Source organism: Hirundo rustica, chromosome 3 (genome assembly GCF_015227805.2).
Source record: "Hirundo rustica isolate bHirRus1 chromosome 3, bHirRus1.pri.v3, whole genome shotgun sequence".
In the NCBI taxonomy this organism is placed as follows: Eukaryota; Metazoa; Chordata; class Aves; order Passeriformes; family Hirundinidae; genus Hirundo; species Hirundo rustica.
This window is the reverse complement of record NC_053452.1, coordinates 45,768,361-45,785,972: the sequence shown is the minus strand read 5'-3', so window position 1 is coordinate 45,785,972 and position 17,612 is coordinate 45,768,361. Positions and strand designations below refer to the sequence as shown.

The 17,612-nt window shown below is 42.0% G+C and overlaps 1 protein-coding gene across 5 annotated transcripts; it reads left to right on the top strand.

The window, feature by feature from the left end:
• Nucleotides 1-2,973: 2,973 nt before the first annotated feature.
• GNG4 (G protein subunit gamma 4) lies at nt 2,974-16,923 on the top strand. Of its 5 annotated transcripts, none has more exons than XM_040059065.1 (4): nt 3,225-3,352; nt 9,505-9,580; nt 9,725-9,830; nt 16,110-16,923. In XM_040059065.1, the coding sequence occupies exons 2-4, from the start codon at nt 9,534-9,536 to the stop codon at nt 16,236-16,238; spliced, it is 282 nt and encodes a 93-aa protein (XP_039914999.1). In that variant the 5' UTR covers nt 3,225-3,352; nt 9,505-9,533; the 3' UTR covers nt 16,239-16,923. The 5 variants fall into 5 exon arrangements, with proteins under 5 accessions (XP_039915004.1, XP_039914999.1, XP_039915003.1 ...); XM_040059066.1 differs by lacking the exon at nt 3,225-3,352 and adding an exon at nt 6,547-6,636; XM_040059067.2 differs by lacking the exon at nt 3,225-3,352 and adding an exon at nt 6,548-6,636 and having other exon boundaries at nt 9,505-9,633.
• Nucleotides 16,924-17,612: the final 689 nt, after the last annotated feature.

Genomic DNA, 17,612 nt, shown 5'->3' with positions numbered 1-17,612 from the left:
CATCTGACAGGATGTGAAGCTCTTTCTGTTGGAAGCCAGGGTTTGGGAGAGGTTCATGGGGATAGGCCTGTCTGTCTGATTGCAGGATTCTGTGGTAAATTCAGACCTCTCTGTTCTGATAGTGGAGAGACATAGTGAGAAGGGGAAGGGGGGTCGATAGCTGGAGATTCAGTTGTGGTGGGGAGAGGGCATCTCCAACCCATTACTGAAAGGGAACCCTGATCTTGGATTTGGAGATCCACTGCTTAGACAAAGCCATGACAATGAACAGAAGGGGAAAAAAAAGCCTGAACTGAATTAAACAAAAATATAATCACAATAGTAAAAGAAAACAAGGGTGCAGTGGGGAGAATATCACCTGGCTTGCTACTAACAACTTCTAGTTTACCTTTTAATTTCTTCATGCTTTCTTTTGCTTAAAGCTCTATTGGGTTTTTTCCCCTTCTTGCATATGCTGCTGCTCTATCACAAAACAATTGAACAATTACTATTTAAAAGCACTGCTTGCCTTGAAAAATATCTGCTGGAATATTTAAGCTTCTGTATGTACAGACACCTTTTTTTACTTTGCTGCTTTATTAAGTTACAAACTACTGACAAATGACTGCTGTTTAGAGGTTTATTTGCCATTAGTGCTCTGGAGTGGGGTTAGGAAGGCACTGATTTTGCATTGGGGTTTCTGTAATAGGCTTGGTTGTATATTTCATCATTTTGAAAAAAGATTAAAAATGAAATGTGGCTGCTCTAATTAGACTCTTAAACTATTTTGGACTACACAGCAGAAAACATTTGAGTAAAACAGGAGGTTGGTTACTGTTTCCAGCTTTGAGCTAGCATTCCCAGAAAAAAAAATTGAATCCTAATTCTCTAATGCAATTGACTGAAGCCCATATAAGGCTCATAAGAGCCAAGTTCATGTAAATTCAAGGAATAAATATTTGTCTTAGCTGTATGGGTATTGCCTCCAGAACCTGTAGGGGGGACTCCTGGTTGTGGTGGAAGGTAAGAGTTTGCAGATTTAAAAGAAGGCAATATCTGTATGATATATATAATATATATATGATGAAAATATATTTTAAAGCAGCCATTTCCCATCTTTATGTTTTAGCTTAAGTCATAAAATTATTAGAATCCAGTGGTAAAAATATTCCGATGACAACAGTCTCATGATTGGAACCATCTAATGTGCTTTTTGTCTAACAGCATGTAAATACTTTGTCTATGAAGTGAGGCCTTTTATTGATTGATGATGTTGTCGAACACGAATGAAAGAGCAGCAGCATAGGCCAGTGAGGTTTCCATCAGTTTCTGGAACTCTGATTATGAGAAGCTTGGGAACTTACCTATTTATATTTAGTGATGTTTACCTTCTTCCTACTGCATCTCCTACCAAGCCCCTAGCACAAAAGCCATTGACTCAGTCTCAGAAGAGGCTGCCCTTGCTCCAAAGCAGGAGCAACTTTTAAAATTAGGACTCTTCCTTGTTCTCTTTAATACAGAAAACAAGTGTTGGAAATTCTGCTCCATTATGATGGAATGAGAAAAAGTTCTGAGAACAGGTAGGAGAAACCATACACCCATCCAGAGGGAGAAGCCATCTTACTGGGGAAAAAACTAGTGAGGCTCTGGTGATCCTAGCAATGGGTTATCGCAGCAGACAAAAGTTTTAGTTAAAAATGTTAATTGGCACTTTTAAATGCTGCTGACATGTACAGCTTTTATAGGGAGGAGCATATAGAAATGGATCTGTGAAGCTGCACTGTATCATTCTGACACACTAGCCCTGACAAGGTGAGTCTAAGCAGCCCCTTTCCCACAGCACTTCCATTCCCCACGGCAGGCTTTTTACATCACCCTTCTGTTGCTCGGTGTGAGGGCAGGACAAGGCACTGTGGGCTCTCACCCCAAACCCCGGTGCCTTTTGGGCTTTGCTGGCTGAGGTACAGCGCTACAGGCTGGGGGCACAGTGGCTGGGAAGCAGTGGAAAAGGCCCTGGAGGTGCTGGTCAGGTCCCAGCTGGAGGAGAGCCAGCTGTGCCAGGTGCCCGAGAAGGCCGATGGCAGCCTGGCCTGGATCAGCAATAGCGCGGCCAGCAAGGCCAGGGCAGCGACTGGCACTGGTGAGGCTGCACCTTCAGTATTCCGTGTTCAGTTTTGGGCCCCTCAGTTCAGGAAGGACACTGAGGTGCTGGAGCATGTCCAGAGAAGGGAAATTAACTTGGTGAAGGGAACTCAGGTCCTGTGAGGAGCTAGCTGCAGAGCTGGGGCTGTTCAGCCTGGAGAAAAGGGAACTCGGGAGACTCTGCCACGCTCTTACACCCACCGGAAAAGAAGCTGTAGCCAGGTGGGGCCGGGCTCTTCTCCCAGGTCACAAGTGGCAGGATGACAGCGAAGGGGTTCAGTGGAGGTTCAGTTTCCACAGTCAGAGGAACTTCTTCACGTAAAGGGCGATTAAACGTTGGAACGGATTGCCCGGGGAGGTGCTGGAGTCACTGTCCCCGGATGTGCTTAAGAAAAGGCCGATTATCGCCATGGTCTAGTTGAGAGAGCGGTGTTCGATCAAAGGCTGGACTCGATGATCTCAGAGGTCTTTTCCAACCCAATGGATTTTGTTTCTGTGATCTGTGATTTTGTTCGAGAACACCTCGATGACCGCTTGATCCCTAGCGCCCGCTGGAGCCGGGGCAGGAGGCTGCAGCAGGAGTCCGGAGGGACGGAGGCAGGCGGAGCTGAGGGCGGTGGCACCGGGGCCGTCCCGCCGCGCCACGTGCCACCGCCGGGCCGCCCGCGGCCTGCGCCCCGCACCGCCCCGCACGCTGGGGGCGGGACGGAGGGAGGAGCGCCCGGGGGCCCGGGCGGGAGAAGGTGCTGGGCGGGGCGCCCGGCCTTGGGCGGGTCGGGATTTCCGCGCGGGGCTTTCTCCGCGGTGGGCGCTGCTGTCCTGCGAAAGCTTTGGCCGCTCCGCCCGGCGCCCCGGCGCTCCCGCGGGCTGCTGCGGCCGCGCGAGCCGGAGTTTCCCGGTTACCCGTAGGAGTCGGCGTCGGGCTTCGGGCTCCGTTGTCGCTGGCGGCGGCGGGGAGCAGCCTTCTCCGGAGAACCCGCCCCGAGCCCAGGTATCCCGCGGGGAGCAGCCTTCTCCGGAGAACCCGCCCCGAGCCCAGGTATCCCGCGGGGAGCAGCCTTCTCCGGAGAACCCGCCCCGAGCCCAGGTATCCCGCGGGGAGCAGCCTTCTCCGGAGAGCCCGCCCCGAGCCCAGGTATCCCGCGGGGAGCAGCCTTCTCCGGAGAGCCCGCCCCGAGCCCAGGTATCCCGCGGGGAGCAGCCTTCTCCGGAGAACCCGCCCCGAGCCCAGGTATCCCGCGGGCGGCGGGGAGGGGGTCTCTGCCCGGCGTGCTCGTTCCTCCCCCGTCAGCTGCCTGGGCTAAGGCTCGAGGAAGCGGTCGCTTTTCCTGCGGGCTGACTGGCGCTGACGGAGGGGTAGCTCCCGCTGCCCGGCTGCTGCTGCTGCTGCTGGCGGTAATCGCTGATGTGGTGCTGGAGCTGCTGCACAGCAGAGCCATTAGGGCAGTGCAGTGAGACAGAAAACTCGGAATAACAACTTGAAAAACGCTTCTGCCCTGCAGGTGATGCAGTGCCGAGCTTCCCGGAGCCGCTCTCCCTACCTTGTCGGTTACAATTCTGTTCAAATCCGTTTTGAGCGGGATTCAAGTGGAATAATCAAAATTCCCTGTGTATTTGAAAGCTCAGAGCTGCCTTCCAGAATTAGCTAAAGAGGTAAAACGGTAGCCAGGAATAATCTTTCTGCCTCAGAGTTTCCAAATCTCCGATGGTTTGCTGAGCTATATGTTCATATAACCTGTATGCTGATGATAAATAATATTGCACGAAAAGATTGTTCCTTGGGAAATATCACATTAGTTCAGCCATTGCTTCCTTTGATTTTTTTAATGGTGAGAAGCAAGAAAGATATTTTTGAGTAAAAATTTAGGTATGGTAGCAAGAATTTGTGGAATTTGACAATTGGACTGGATATAGTACTGGATACGTTAGATGAGAACAGAGCTACTGGAGTTTCGCTGATTTGCAGTTACACGAGAAGTTATTTTCAAAGTCACCACATTTATGTTATGAAAATTGCATTCTTTCCTTATCTTGAACAATAGTTCTTGCTTTTAATCTAATTATTTCTTTCTGCTTGTACTACTAAGCTTCTCCTTAGGAGTTGGAGTGAAAAGCTGTAGTAATTTTCTTGTATTTCTTTGTGCAGCCATGAGATAGAGAAAGAAAAGGATTCCTTACCCTCCGGCTCTCTTTACAGAGCTATGTCAGTTGCTGTAAATCTTAGAATCTTAGAGTAAGAACTGAGATAGCAGGGGAAGTTGGGTTTCTTTCCTTTTTTTTTTTTTTTTTTTTTTTTTTCCCTTATAATTTCTTTGATATACCAGTTTGGCATCGAACATTTGTGAGGCTGTAAATTTTGCTGGTTTTATTCCTGCAAGTGGAGAATGAAATGTGACGATCTTTCCTCAGTTTAGGATGTAATTTGCAGGTGATTATCACGGAGTGATCCCCTAGTGTCACTGGGACTCAGTTGAATGATTGGGTTAACTTTGCTATTGAGCTGTGCTGGCCAAGAAGTACAGAGCTTGTGTGGAAGGTGTTCTTTGGAGCTGTCAACCCCAGCTTCTCAAATCGAGTAATTTCAAGTCCATCACTTTAGATTACGGCAGCAATTTGTTTTAGGGCTTTTTAGATGGAATTCTAGAGGTCACTTTTATGGTATGGCGTTCTGAGATAGTACTTGGAGCTAGAAGGGGGCTGGAAATTGCAGCTTTTCATCCCTGTTACTTGTAGGAATGCATCCCGAAGAGCTCGGAAATTCAGTTTTGCTTCTAAGTTACTCAAGTTTTTAGACTTTTTCTGCATTTTGCTAACAACTATTTATAATGCTTAGTAGGTGAAGGTTGCACTCCTTACCTTCAATGCAGCATCAAGCTATACCTGCAAATATTTATGCAGCTTTCTGCATCATCATAAGATAAATTTGCCTTTGAAATGCTGTTGGGTACGATCATCATTGTAAAAACAAATTGTAAAAACAATCACCATTGTAAAAACAAAACAAAAAAAGGTAAAGCTGCTCTTCGTGAGCATTTTTAGGAGCCTGAGAAATTAAGAACTTTGGCACGCGTGAGTAACGTGCACCCAGGAAAAGGATGAAGGTAAAACAAAACAAAACGCCAGGAAACGCAGCTGGCTGGGAGGCTGGCGATGCGCAGCTTTCGGGAGTGAAGCTTTAGGGAAGGGCTGTCTGGTGTGAGGTGTCAGTCAGCAGAAACTGTTTGGCTAAAAAAGGCTGTGTGGCTGCTGTCACCGCTCTTTGTTAGCGCGGTCGGTGTTCCCCTAGAAGAAAAGAATCAATAGAGACCAGGTCGGTGAACTCGGTGCGCCGCACGAAAATACGCTGGATAGATGAGCTCCTGTGTCATGCCGGTCTGCTGGCTGCAGCAGCGGCATGCAGGCTGCTGGTTAGCGCGGTTACTGTAACTACAGTGATTATCGGGACCTGTGTGTGCCTGCTTTGATACAAGGTGAAAACAGCCTCGAAGGAGCAGCAGCAAACCCCGCTGAGAATTTCTGGTTCAAGGGGTTTTAGGTAATTCAAATGGTGGGGGGAAGTTACTCATTTTAAACATCAGAAAGTGATGTGGCCAGCAGGTCAAGGGAGGTGATTCTCTGGTGAGACCCCACCCTGCATCCAGCTCTGGGGTCCCCAGCACGGGAAGGACATTGACCTGTTGGAGTGAGTCCGGGGGAGGGACACCAGGATATCGAGGACCTGGAGCGCCTCTCACATGAGGAATAGCTGAAACAATTGGAATTGTTCATCCTAGAGAACAAAGGCTCCGGGGAGACCTTATTGCAGCCTTTCAGTAATGAAAAGAGGCTTAAAAGAAATTGGGCGGAATTTTTGGCAGGGCCAGTTGGGAAAGGACAAAGGGTGATGGTTTTAAACTAAAAAAGGGTTGATTCAGATCAGATATAAGGAAAAAAAAAAACAACTGTGAGTGTGGTGAAACACTGTACCAGGTTGCCCAGAGAAGGGGTGGATGCCCTGTCCCTGGAAATATTCCAGGTCAGCTTGGATAGGGCACTGAGCAACTTGTTATAGTAGATGTTCCTGCTCATTGCAGGGGCCTTGAACCAGGTGATTTTTAAGGTGCCTTCCAACATAAACCATTCCATGAGCATGTAGACTGCTCACCCAGGTACAATATAAAGGTAAATGTGCCTTCCTGTGGGACTAAAGGCCTGGAGAATACTTGGGTAGTTTAAGAGGAGTCATCTTAAGAGAGAGGATTGGATCCACTTGTCAGGCTGAGGCTGCAGCCTCGGATGAAACACATCCTGCCAGTGTGTTTGAAGGAGAGGTTTCCTCACATTCCAGAGGATGGGTGTGTAATAGATTCTCTTGTAATTAAAATTTCTGTTCTCTCCAGAGCTTTAGTTCTAAGTAAAAATTGTATCTCATTAATGAATATTAAGGTTATTATCATAGGTCCTAAAGCATACAGAATCAAGTGTCAAACAAAGCTTTGTCTGCAACAAGGACCTTTGTCACAGCCTGGTTTGAAAGTGAGTACAATTCTCATTGTCAGCATCACACCATATGTAATAGGGCCTGAAATAATGCACAGATATGTACTGTGTTTGCAGACACTGAGAGAAGGTAGAGGTATATGTAGCTTAGTGCATGAGAAGTCAGTCTCACAAAGTTATGGAACCAGAGCTGTCTGTAAAAAATTGAAATTAAATACTTAAATGGATGCTAAACACCTCCAGAAATATAGTAGTTAAATATTTAAATGCATGTAAAGGCCAAGGTTGGAGTAGGATTTGGAACAGAACAAATGTTTGTGCTTCAGAATATAAACAAACCTCTTGGTGGGGGTAAGTGGTAATTTTCTCCAGTGTCTGAAACGCTTAGTGTCAGACTTATTTTTGTTTTTAAAGTTTGGTGTTTTTTTATAAAGCCTCATAATCTGGTTGTTTTCTGATAGTGTGAAATGCTTTACTAGGCAAGATACGTATTTTTCTTTTTTAAAATTTTCCTATTTGGTGTTTCAGGATATAGGTAAAGATATTATCTTTGTGGCATTGCTTTAGAAACATGGTTTGAATTTTTAGAAGCATTTTTATGCCTATGGCCTTTTCAGAATTCTACTATGGACTTAATCCTTATTCTGTAAATGCTTAAACACTGGCTGGAAGTACTATGAGCAGTGTGCTTGCCAACTTTGTTGTAGCCAGTGACAGTTCAAATTGTCTAACTCTAATGTTTACAGCTTTTACAGTATGAGTGAATGTTTTGCCAGAAAAGCTTGAGAGATCCAGAATTCCCCGGACTGTTTGAGGAGTTGCAGTTGCTTAATTCAGTTTAACTTAAATGTATGTGGCAAATGTAGAAAGGCCTCTGACTTGGATTTGGCTTTGACTTTTTTGACTTTGTGATCCACATCAAGGTAGATGTGGAGATGATAAAATTTAAATGATTCACTCCTGTGGGGGTATCATTTTGTAAACAAAGCTAAACGTGTTTATTCTGATCTTTATGGATAGGCTGATACTGGAGGAGGTTGAGTAAAACAAAAAGTCCAGAGATGAGCTGTAATTCAGAACCTTATCCTTTTGTGAATATCTTGTATCCTTTCTGCTGTTTGACTTTCCACTGCAAGTCAAAACACATCTCAGAATTGATTGGAGGCTGTGGCTTGGTTGTGGATTTTCATACAGCATATGGCATTTTATGCAAAGCCAGTTCCTCCACATGTATTCAGTCCTGTGCCTTGTGAGGAATATGAGTTAAAAAATTGTAAACAAAGATTAAGACAAAGAACCTGCTGTGTTCTGACACGATTTTATTTCATCAGAGCACGCAAGGGGGGAACTTGTGTTCCATTCAAATGACACGTGTATATGCAGAAAACCTCTTCGTTGTCTTGGCGTATGTTAAAGCTCTTGTTTTGTTTGGCACAATTCATATATTTTAAAGTAGCATTTCTCTGCCTTGACTTATACGAGACCTGAAAGAAAAAGATTCTACTGTTTCTTCAAATTACTGTTGAGCATGGCTCACCATGGCATTTGTATTCCGCCATCCTGTTTTACAGCACAGGTTACTGATTTTTAGAAACTGTTTCATACCAGGCTATGAGAAGAAACAACTGTCTTTGTCTTGTCTGTGAGCATTTGTGTTTTGCAAAATCATAGTTAAAAAATTATTCCTCCATTCTTTCTGTACTATGGATCGTGTACTTCTCTTGAGTCTAACCAGGGGTATTGTACATACAGTTTGGTGGTTTTTTTACAAGAGCATTTGCAGTGTCCTACTATATTTCTTGTTTGTATCTTACACCCCAGTGACTGTATCAGGTAAGTTATCAATGTTCAAAAGAGGAAATTTGTGTGGTTTTAGGTGTTTGCTTCTTATCCAGAAATAAGCTGGAAGTATTCATTTTGAAAGGCCTGAGCCTAAAACTGCTTTGGTAGCAGTGCAAAATGCCTCTTTGTGTGTGTTTTCCTCCCGTGTCCCATCTGCCTCTCACACCCTGTGTCCTTTGCATTTTGCTGAACTTTGCATTGGTTTCTGAGGCTTGGTGCCAGACTAATCCGGCTGCAGGTGACACTTGTGGTAAGGACCACAGGGGAAGGTTGCCTGATAGAAACCTCAGCATCCAGTCTTGCCAGGCAGTACAACCAGTCTGAGTCCCGTCTAGGTCATCTGTATCCCATCATCTTTCCATGTGGCCTTAGTCCAGCCTCCAGTGACTCTAAAATAGCGACTGTTCCTTGTGCTGGGGCAGCGCTGCATACAGGTGTCAGCACAAGGGGGTCTCACATGCAGACCACCTCTGGCATAAATATTGTGAGTTAGTCAAGGTCTGAATGTGGATGTCTCGACTCATTTGGTAACAGAGCTGAGGACTGCTGCATATTGAGTTGATTTACTCTTAATCCCTCAGGGAGTAGCAGTGCCACAGAACCAAGCGCTGACATACTTTTCCTAGATGTCCCTTCCCAAGAGCTGTAGGTATCTTTAAAAAGAAAGCATTCCTAACCTGTAGAGTGTACTGTACTGGGTTTAGTTATCTTTAGACTTTGCTGAGGTGTCCTAAGTAAAACGTTGGAAACCACTGCCTTATTTCTTCTTAATCTGTTAAGTAATTTCTAAGCTTCTTTTATCAATAGTCAGAATTCTGACTCGTTCTCTGTCTTACAGTTCCTCTCTGACGCTCAGTGAAAGCGTGTGGCATTCATTTCCACTGCACACATTTCTGAGCTTGTTTTGATGTTTCTAGGTGTAACTGGGGCGTGGAGCCAAACTGTGCAATGCCTGCAAGGTCTGTTTGTGAACAGCTGTTCTGTGCTGGCAACAAGAACCAGGGCAACCATTTTCACACTGAAGTCATGGTCATGTGCTCTGCATTTGTATGTCATTTGCAGGACTCAGGCGGAGTGCTGACGATGGAAGGATGCAAATACGTAATGCAGTAAGGTGCTATGGATCAAGAGAACAGAAGTAAATGGTGTCTGCTTTGTATTCGTGACCAACAGCCTGCCGGAGTTGATGTGGTGGGCAAAGCTTGGTTAGAGTTCGCATAACTCTAAGTGATTGCTGCATTTGCTACCTGTTCTTTAAATGGTCTCACTTCGTCTCTTCCAGGGAAAACAGAATGAAGGAACTAGTGTCCAACAGTACAACCAGTATTTCTCAAGCCAGGAAAGCTGTGGAGCAGTTAAAAATGGAAGCATACATGGATAGAATGAAGGTAAACTTGGACTTATTGTTGATGTTTTGAATTCGCTGATTAGTTTGTGGAACAGCATGCCTTTAACAGTGCAGAAATCAAGAATCTATGTCGAGCAGTAAAACAATATTCGGTACTGCGAGACTGTGAGTGAGTTACATACCGACTGCTGGGTTCTTGTGAAGCGATTTCCAAAGCCTGGCTTCAAGTCTGCTTCTGTGTGAGTGTCTGTCTGTCAAAAGTGGTATTTTGTGAAATACTTAAAATCAGCTGGCAGGTGCACAGGTGCTCTTCTTTGTCACCTGTAGCTAAATTTAAGTGCCGCTCTGGTTTCTTGGTTTTTCTCCTTTAAGAGTTGGAAAAAGTCTTTAAGATATTGCAAAATTTTTGAATAGTGATGAGACAAGCTGAATTGCTTTGCTTTGTCTTGTTTTAGTGCAGATGTCATTGCACAAAAAGTGTGTATGATTGCAGTGTGCAGTTATGATTCTTCACACTTGATAACATGTATGTGAAGATATGGTTTCATCGTGCCTCTAAATACACGTGGATTAAATATTATCATTAAAGGCGCTATTAAAAAGAGGTTTTAATTTTTTTTAACCAAAAAAATCCTGTGGAATATTCTTGCAAGTCATTCTGCTTTCCACTAGGCTAAAATTTTGTGAAATATCAAGCGCCTAGAAGCTAATAATGCCATAGAACTTTTTAAGAAAGCAATGCTCATTTCTTTTGCTCTCTGCCTCTGAAAATAGCGAATAATTATTTTGATAAAAAATCCAGTCTCTACAAGGAAGAAGTTTTTACTCTTTCCATCTTTAAAAAGTAATGCATTGAAATTGCCCAATTCTCTGCAAACAACTGTATACAAATGGTGACTGAGATTATTAAGTCAGTAGGAGAATTTAGAAATGTTGTACATTAAAATCATCATGTAGTCTTAACTCAGTCTGTTTGTCCATCCATCCTGTGTGCTAAAATTCTGCACGTAGTCAGCCTGGGGATGGTAGTATGTATTTATGATTTTTAAAATTGTCTCAGATCACAAACTCACCAGCTGGAAAAGTAGTATTTATAATTCAGAAACATTAGTGCGATTGATGGATGGTCAGTCTTGCTCATAGGAAAAAAGAAATTTCAGTCACTCTGTTTTGTGGTAGTTTTTAGAGATATCTTGTGAGACCACTGAATTTGCAGAAGTAGTTTCTCTATTTCATAGTGTGTCACAAATTCATCACATAACCTGTTCACAGGGACAGGTGTTTGTTTCCTGCAGTAAAAGAAGGTCTGCCTTGGTTAGTCCCAACTCGGGTCATGCTGCAGCTGCATGAACAGAACTGTCAAGGGATGGTGTGGGTGGCAGAGGGAAAGGGTTGGAAAAATATGGCCCAGTTTATTGGCATTTGAAATTATTGGCATTTGAAATTGTTGTTCTCTTAAACTTGCTTCCATATGTACAGTAGTAACTGTCATGTCCCACATCATTAGGTCACTTCTGCAAATAACTTCGTTAGTTAGGTGTATAACATTCTTAATTACATATGCAAGAAAGACATAGGTTATTTTTACAGCCAGTTTAATTTTAAAAAAACCACAGTTATTAGCAAATGTGGCAGACCTAAAAAGCAGGTAGCTTGAAAGTGTAATTATTTCACCTTTTGAAACAGCCTGAGACCAAAAACACACCAAAGAAAATCTGACATGTTTCAGAATCAGGAGGGTACCTATACTAATATAAAACCAATAAAACTTTTTGAAATGCCTTGATTTCTAGAATTTCTTTGAACAAGCATATAAGGGATTGCAAGAAGCAGTTGATTGGCTTTTCATTCCTTCAAAATCTGCTTGGCTTTTTAATCTTCAATCACTTAAGTGTGTGTTTCAGCACAGCCAAATTTTACCAAGAGACTGTCCAGTGGTTTCAACAGGAGATTTTAAGTTCTCAAATCATCACTGTAATGGCAGATAAATAAACTTATTTCATTTTTTCTGGTGTTTTGCATCTGATTAAACTAGTTAGACATTTAACAAAAGATCAGGGCTTTCCAAATTATTTAATTAAATCCTCTTTTGCAAATAGATATAGCCAAGTTGTTATTGCCACAGTAGGCAAGACCACATTGCTAACATTGAAGTGGTGTCTGTGTTACTGACTGGGGAATCAGGAGTTCCAGTTTATTCTTCTACTACAGAGACACTTTGTTTCCTATGCGCAGTAGCTGCTGTAACCAGCAAGAGTTGGGTCTGCTCAATTAAAATGTTGTAGTTAAAAGTACTTTGATAGTTGCTGTTCTGGATTTTTCAACTAATTTATGAGGTCCTATTAAGTCCTCTAGCCAGTCAGAGCAGCAAAGCAGTGCTGTGTTCTGAGGTTCCACAAAGACAACTCGCTGCTGAGGTGTGAAAGAAACTGGACAACTCAAAAGAGGAGGATGGAGTTCTCGGTGTATTGATGGGTAGTTGGAAGGAGGATTACTGTGGGGTTTTTTGTAAACTGTAGGACTCTCAGAAGGATCATAATTGAACTCGCCTTACCTGGCAAAGGAACGGCTAGAGTTACAATGGAGAAGTAGGTAGGAAACTGGAAATGCAGATTCCGAGCTAGGAAACACGAAAGTGAATCAGATGAACAGTGGCCTCTAAAGTGTCTTCTAAGGATGCTAGCAGTAAAACTGAGAAAGCAAAGTATTGGTGTTTATCAGAGTTGTCCTAAGAATAGAGCACTACTTAATCTTCTCTTTGCAACCAGAAAAGCAAGAGTGCTCTGACATTTAAGACTCTTGGCAAATCAGTTGTCATTCCATTTTCTTTCTTCTTAGGAAGATAGAAAGTATTCCTGGCTGGTCCTGCATAGTGTTGGGAGATGGACGGTGAGAATGCCAATAAATGTGTGTGAATCTCTTTGTTTTAGATGGAAAGGATAAGCAGAGTGGGTGTTGTAGCAAGGATGGTAATTAGTCACAATCCATGACAAGGCAGAAGACATTGTAATTGCAGCATTTTGCCCTGTCACTGAAGCTTATAATTATTAGTGCAGCTAACAGGATGTTCTAACTCTGTCAGTTTTTATCACCTCTGCTATTCTGAAATATAATGGTAAAATTTCACAGTCCTCCTGAGACTAATTCTTTAAAGCATCAGGGTTGAGCGTTTTGTTGGATTTTTCCCCCCTTTTGTTAATTTGATAACCACATGTGTTTTTTGCTGCAGAGAGTAAAAGTGATTCTACAAAATGTGAGATCAGTGTGATACCTATATATTCCATCTCTTCTAATCCATACACCTTAAAAGGTTTTTTAAAAATGAAATGTTAACTTTCTGATAGAATTCATCAATCAAACTGGAGTCTGATTTTTTTTCTTCAGCCACCTCTGCAATATGTATAAATTACTTCGAATTTGCAGACCAAGCCGTATTGCGTAGGAAAGCTGACATGATAAATGTGTTAGCTTCATTTGAATATTCAAATCACATGCATTTATTTTAATTCTTTGGAAAAGCTATTTTGAAGCTGTCCAGCAGCATTTGGCTACAAATAACCCCAAAGGCAAGTAAAAGCTGCGATAGACTGGGCTCCATTTAACTCCTTCCACGGCACAAGGGCACGATCAGCACGTCCGTATGCACAGCACAGCCCACAGCTCTGGCCGTGGGGCACCTCTGGGTGCTGCCTGTGCCAAAGCAGCCATCCCTGCTGGAGCCTCGGTGCCATGCTCAGGGCACAGGCCTTCCACCACTGCCCTTCCCAACAATGACACTGAGCAGGAAACTTGCTGGAGGCGGTATTGTCTTTTGCTCTTTTTTGGGCCACAGGTCTGACTTTGCCAACACTGCTCACAGCCGCAGGAACTTGTGTTTTCATTGCTCCTGGACTGTGATCAGCTCATTTAACTCCCTGTTGTGAATGGTCATTATTCCACTGTGCAGGCCTTGCTCTACTTTTAGTGAAGAAATGGTTATAATTCACTTCTATGACTACTGTAATCCCGGTGGGAGGATTTTTCATCTCAAAACCTTTTATTTGCTTAAAGGTTAAAATATATGACCTAGTGCAGGTTTAGTTTGTGACAATGATCACGTTCCTCAGTTCCTAGTTGCAGGTTTGTTTTTAAATAAATTGTACTATGGTTTGTTTAAAAGCAAACTAAAATGTGACTTAAACACTATGACTTGAAGGAAGGGTTTCTCTTCACAGAAAGGGGTGATGGGGCATTGGAGTGGGGTGCACAGGGAGGTAGGTGGTGGAGCTGCTGTCCTGGAGTTAAGAAAAGACTAGATGTGGCACCAAGTGCCATGGTCTAGTTGACAAGGTGGTATTAGGTCAAAGGCTGGACTTGATAATTTGAAAGGTCTCTTCCTACCCAGGTGGTTCTGTGATTCTGTGAATGTATTACTCTGCTTCACAACATTCCTACCAGCATTACTGGACAAGTTAGACACAAAAATGTATGTTGAGCTTTTTCTGGTGAAACACCCTTTTTTTTATTATAGCATATCAAAGCACAGCAATAAGTAGAGAAATGGGAAATTATAATTTTGGGTTTATGCCTTCTAAGAATGAGGTCTGAAATTGTACTTCTCTTCCACTGAATGAAAAGCAATATACTTGGGCTGATGTTGCTTATCCATGCATGGAACAAACAAGATCATCACAGGAAAATCATTACAATCCTTTGTACTTTGAGGTCTGTAACTTTCCACTTTTTTTTTTTTTTTTACCTGCTTCTTTCTTGAGAAGCATTGGTCCTTGTAAACATCTCTTCTGATTTGTTCAGTTTTCTGTTTCACCTGTGCCCAGCAGCCTTCTGTTCACATGTAATGTCTCTGCCATCCTTTTGTCTTACAATTCAAAGACAAACTGATTTTAAATAACCTTAACACTCTTATTTCCTCTGTTAGGGGGATAGTCTATACTGGGGTGCCAACCACAGGTTCTCCATAGGTTAAGCATTCTACAAAGGCACACAGAAATTAAAAATAAAGAAAGTAAAGAAATGAAGAGTCCATAACTGTCTTCAGAAGTTCATTCAAATTTCGTGCAAATTCTGATTCAATACCCATTGACTTCATTGGTCCGCTCTGAAGCCTACTATGGGCTGGGTTCATGTCAAAGCAAGCAGGGCATGGGGAAGCTTAAAACTAACATTGATGACACACCTGCTAGAAAAATACCAGAAATGCAATTTGTCTCTTCTCTTCACTCTGGTTGTGCAAACATGCTGACCTCGGTGTTGGACAGGGGACAAGCTGTCAGGGTGCTCAGAGAAAAGACTTCTTTGTAAAGGCTCCAGAATTCATCTTCTCAACTATCAGAATATTGAAAACCCAACAATTCACCAAAGCAAAGGGATACAGATAGCTGTGGATATCTTACTGACTAAAAGAACAAAAATAATTGTATATACTTTCTATATTCTTGAAAAAAATAAATGAGTCACTATGGCCTACTGCCACCAACATTCTTATGGCACAAAGCTGTAAAAATTACAAGATTTAATATTTCTTTTTTCATGTAATGCAAAATAGCTTGCATTGCAAATATTCAACACGCTGCTACATTTTTGTATTTGGTTTTTTGTAGACTTTTCAGTAAGCATAAACCCATGTTCTGAATTTGGAGACTTAAGAATTATTTATTTTAGAAGTATAAAAATATTAAATTAAAAACATTAAGGTAGCGATCAAGTTTAAATAAATGCTGTAAATAAAGGACTACTTATAGTAATTTACTGAACAGAAGACATTAGTCTTGCTTCATTGAAAATAATAGTATTTAGCTTAAATGAGAGCTATGACACATGTTTTGTTCCTGATTTATTATTTCTTTTTAATTCCGTGGTCGTGTGCCTAAATAACTTTTTATTTTGCAACCAGAGGAGCAAAGGGTAAAGAGGGAGTGTGTGTGGAAAACCTTAAAGCAAATGAATGGGAGTAAGAGCTGAAGCAGGTTTCCCTACAGAAACAGACACTTCAAGGAGAATCCTTATTGCTTATGGGCGGTTAACATATAAATGTTTTAATGACTGTGTGCTCCTGACCTCCTTCTGATGAAGAGGAACAGCTTGATGTGGATGATATGAATTGATACCATTTATGTCACTATGTTAGATAAAATGTATGTAAAGATTACTAGGCCTGGGAAGAGCAAATTGAGAGATATGTCTTACATTTAAAGGATAAAGCAAACTACTCCCTGTTTTATGATAGCTTCCATTATAATTTGTTCTATGAAAAATATTTATGCAATTCAGATTGGTTCAGAATTAAGTGTCACAGTAGTTCTCTCTTCTCTTCTGTTAGGTATCCAAGGCTGCAGCAGATTTATTGGCGTATTGTGATGCACACATTGGAGAAGATCCCCTTATTATTCCAGTACCTGCATCTGAAAATCCCTTTAGGGAGAAGAAACTCTTTTGTACTATCCTTTGAGTCAGTTTTTAATTAAAAATGTCATCTGCTAAAACTTGGTATCAGTGTTGCATGCTGTTAGCATTGTTTTCTTCAGATGTCAAGACTTACCCCATAACTACAATATTTTTGGAAGGGAGTGCAATTTCTGCTAAAAAGCCCCCCAAAAATTAAAAAAAAAAAAAAAAACAACAAAAAAACAAACACCACCAAACCAACAAAAAACACCTAAAAAATTCAGGTAATACTTATCTTTCAGAGCAATGTACAAGTTTAATTTCAGTTCTTCATAAATGTTCTTTTGGTCTTAATGAAAATATCAAGTACAGTATCAAATTGTAGATATCTTTGCCAGTCATAGATTTTTCTGGGATCTAAATGAGTCATACCAATTCTTGAAGCTATTTTTAACATTCTTATTTTCTTTGGAAGGTGAATTCAATTCAACTGCCTTTACAAATTTCTAGCTAAAGAGTGTAGTGTGACCTTTTCCTCAAGTAGCACTATTTAGGAAAAAGTCCCAGTGATTTACAATGTTTAGAGTGATCGGTCTTATACAGTGAGTGGTGTCTATAAATATGTTTTCTGAGGACTGTAAGAAACCTGACTACAACAACAATCCTAGTAAAGTGCCGTTGTAGCTACGAGCAGAATGAAGATGTATAGTCACACACCAGGAAATGCATCAATAAAACTGTAGAAAAATGTGGTTGCTTGTATCTTATTTTGAATGATAATGATTTAAATTATTTAGAAAGTAAATTGAACTGTGAAATAAGTGTTCCTGAGTGTTTTAGTGAGGGGTGTAAAACTGCTCTGAACAGCACAGGCAGGGGAGGGAATTACATTTTCTGAGCAGCCCTCTACGTGCTTTTGCCCATAAGAGTAGGACTTTATGGGGATGGAGAGTAATGGTAAATAAATGTTGCTCTAGGCTATGCAGCGAGACCACTGTGCTGTTGACAGCCATTATGTTTGTGTATTCTGTGGCCGCAGATTAGTTAAGTTGTTGGCAAGTAGTTTGTGGAGGTCCTGGGACTTTTTTGTTTCCACTTTAAAGTGCAGTGAGAGGAAAAGAATAAGATGTGAAATAAGACTGCCTTCTTCATGAGGTAAAAAAGCTCATACAAGGCACCTGATGGAAGCAACTGTTACTTTACAGACTATTTTTTTTTTCTCTGTTCTTCTCCTTATTAAATAAATGAAAACTCTTTTTCCAATCTGATGCATTAGGACAGTTGTCTCTTCTGCAGTACCTGATATCAGTATCAGCCAGCCCCGTAAGGCAGGAGAAAATTTTGCTGGAGAACTGCTCCAGTGTGAGCTGAGACTCTGAACAGCCACCCATAACACATCAAGCTTCCTCCCTTCCTCTGCACAAACTTGTATTTCATA

Excerpts from the sequence above, each read along its gene's own strand:
- GNG4 (XM_040059065.1), top strand. The coding sequence starts at position 9,534 with ATGCAAATACGTAATGCAGTAAGGTGCTATGGATCAAGAGAACAGAA. Across the intron at positions 9,581-9,724 it reads TATGGATCAAGAGAACAGAA|GGAAAACAGAATGAAGGAAC; the intron begins GTAAATGGTGTC and ends CGTCTCTTCCAG. Across the intron at positions 9,831-16,109 it reads CATACATGGATAGAATGAAG|GTATCCAAGGCTGCAGCAGA; the intron begins GTAAACTTGGAC and ends CTCTTCTGTTAG.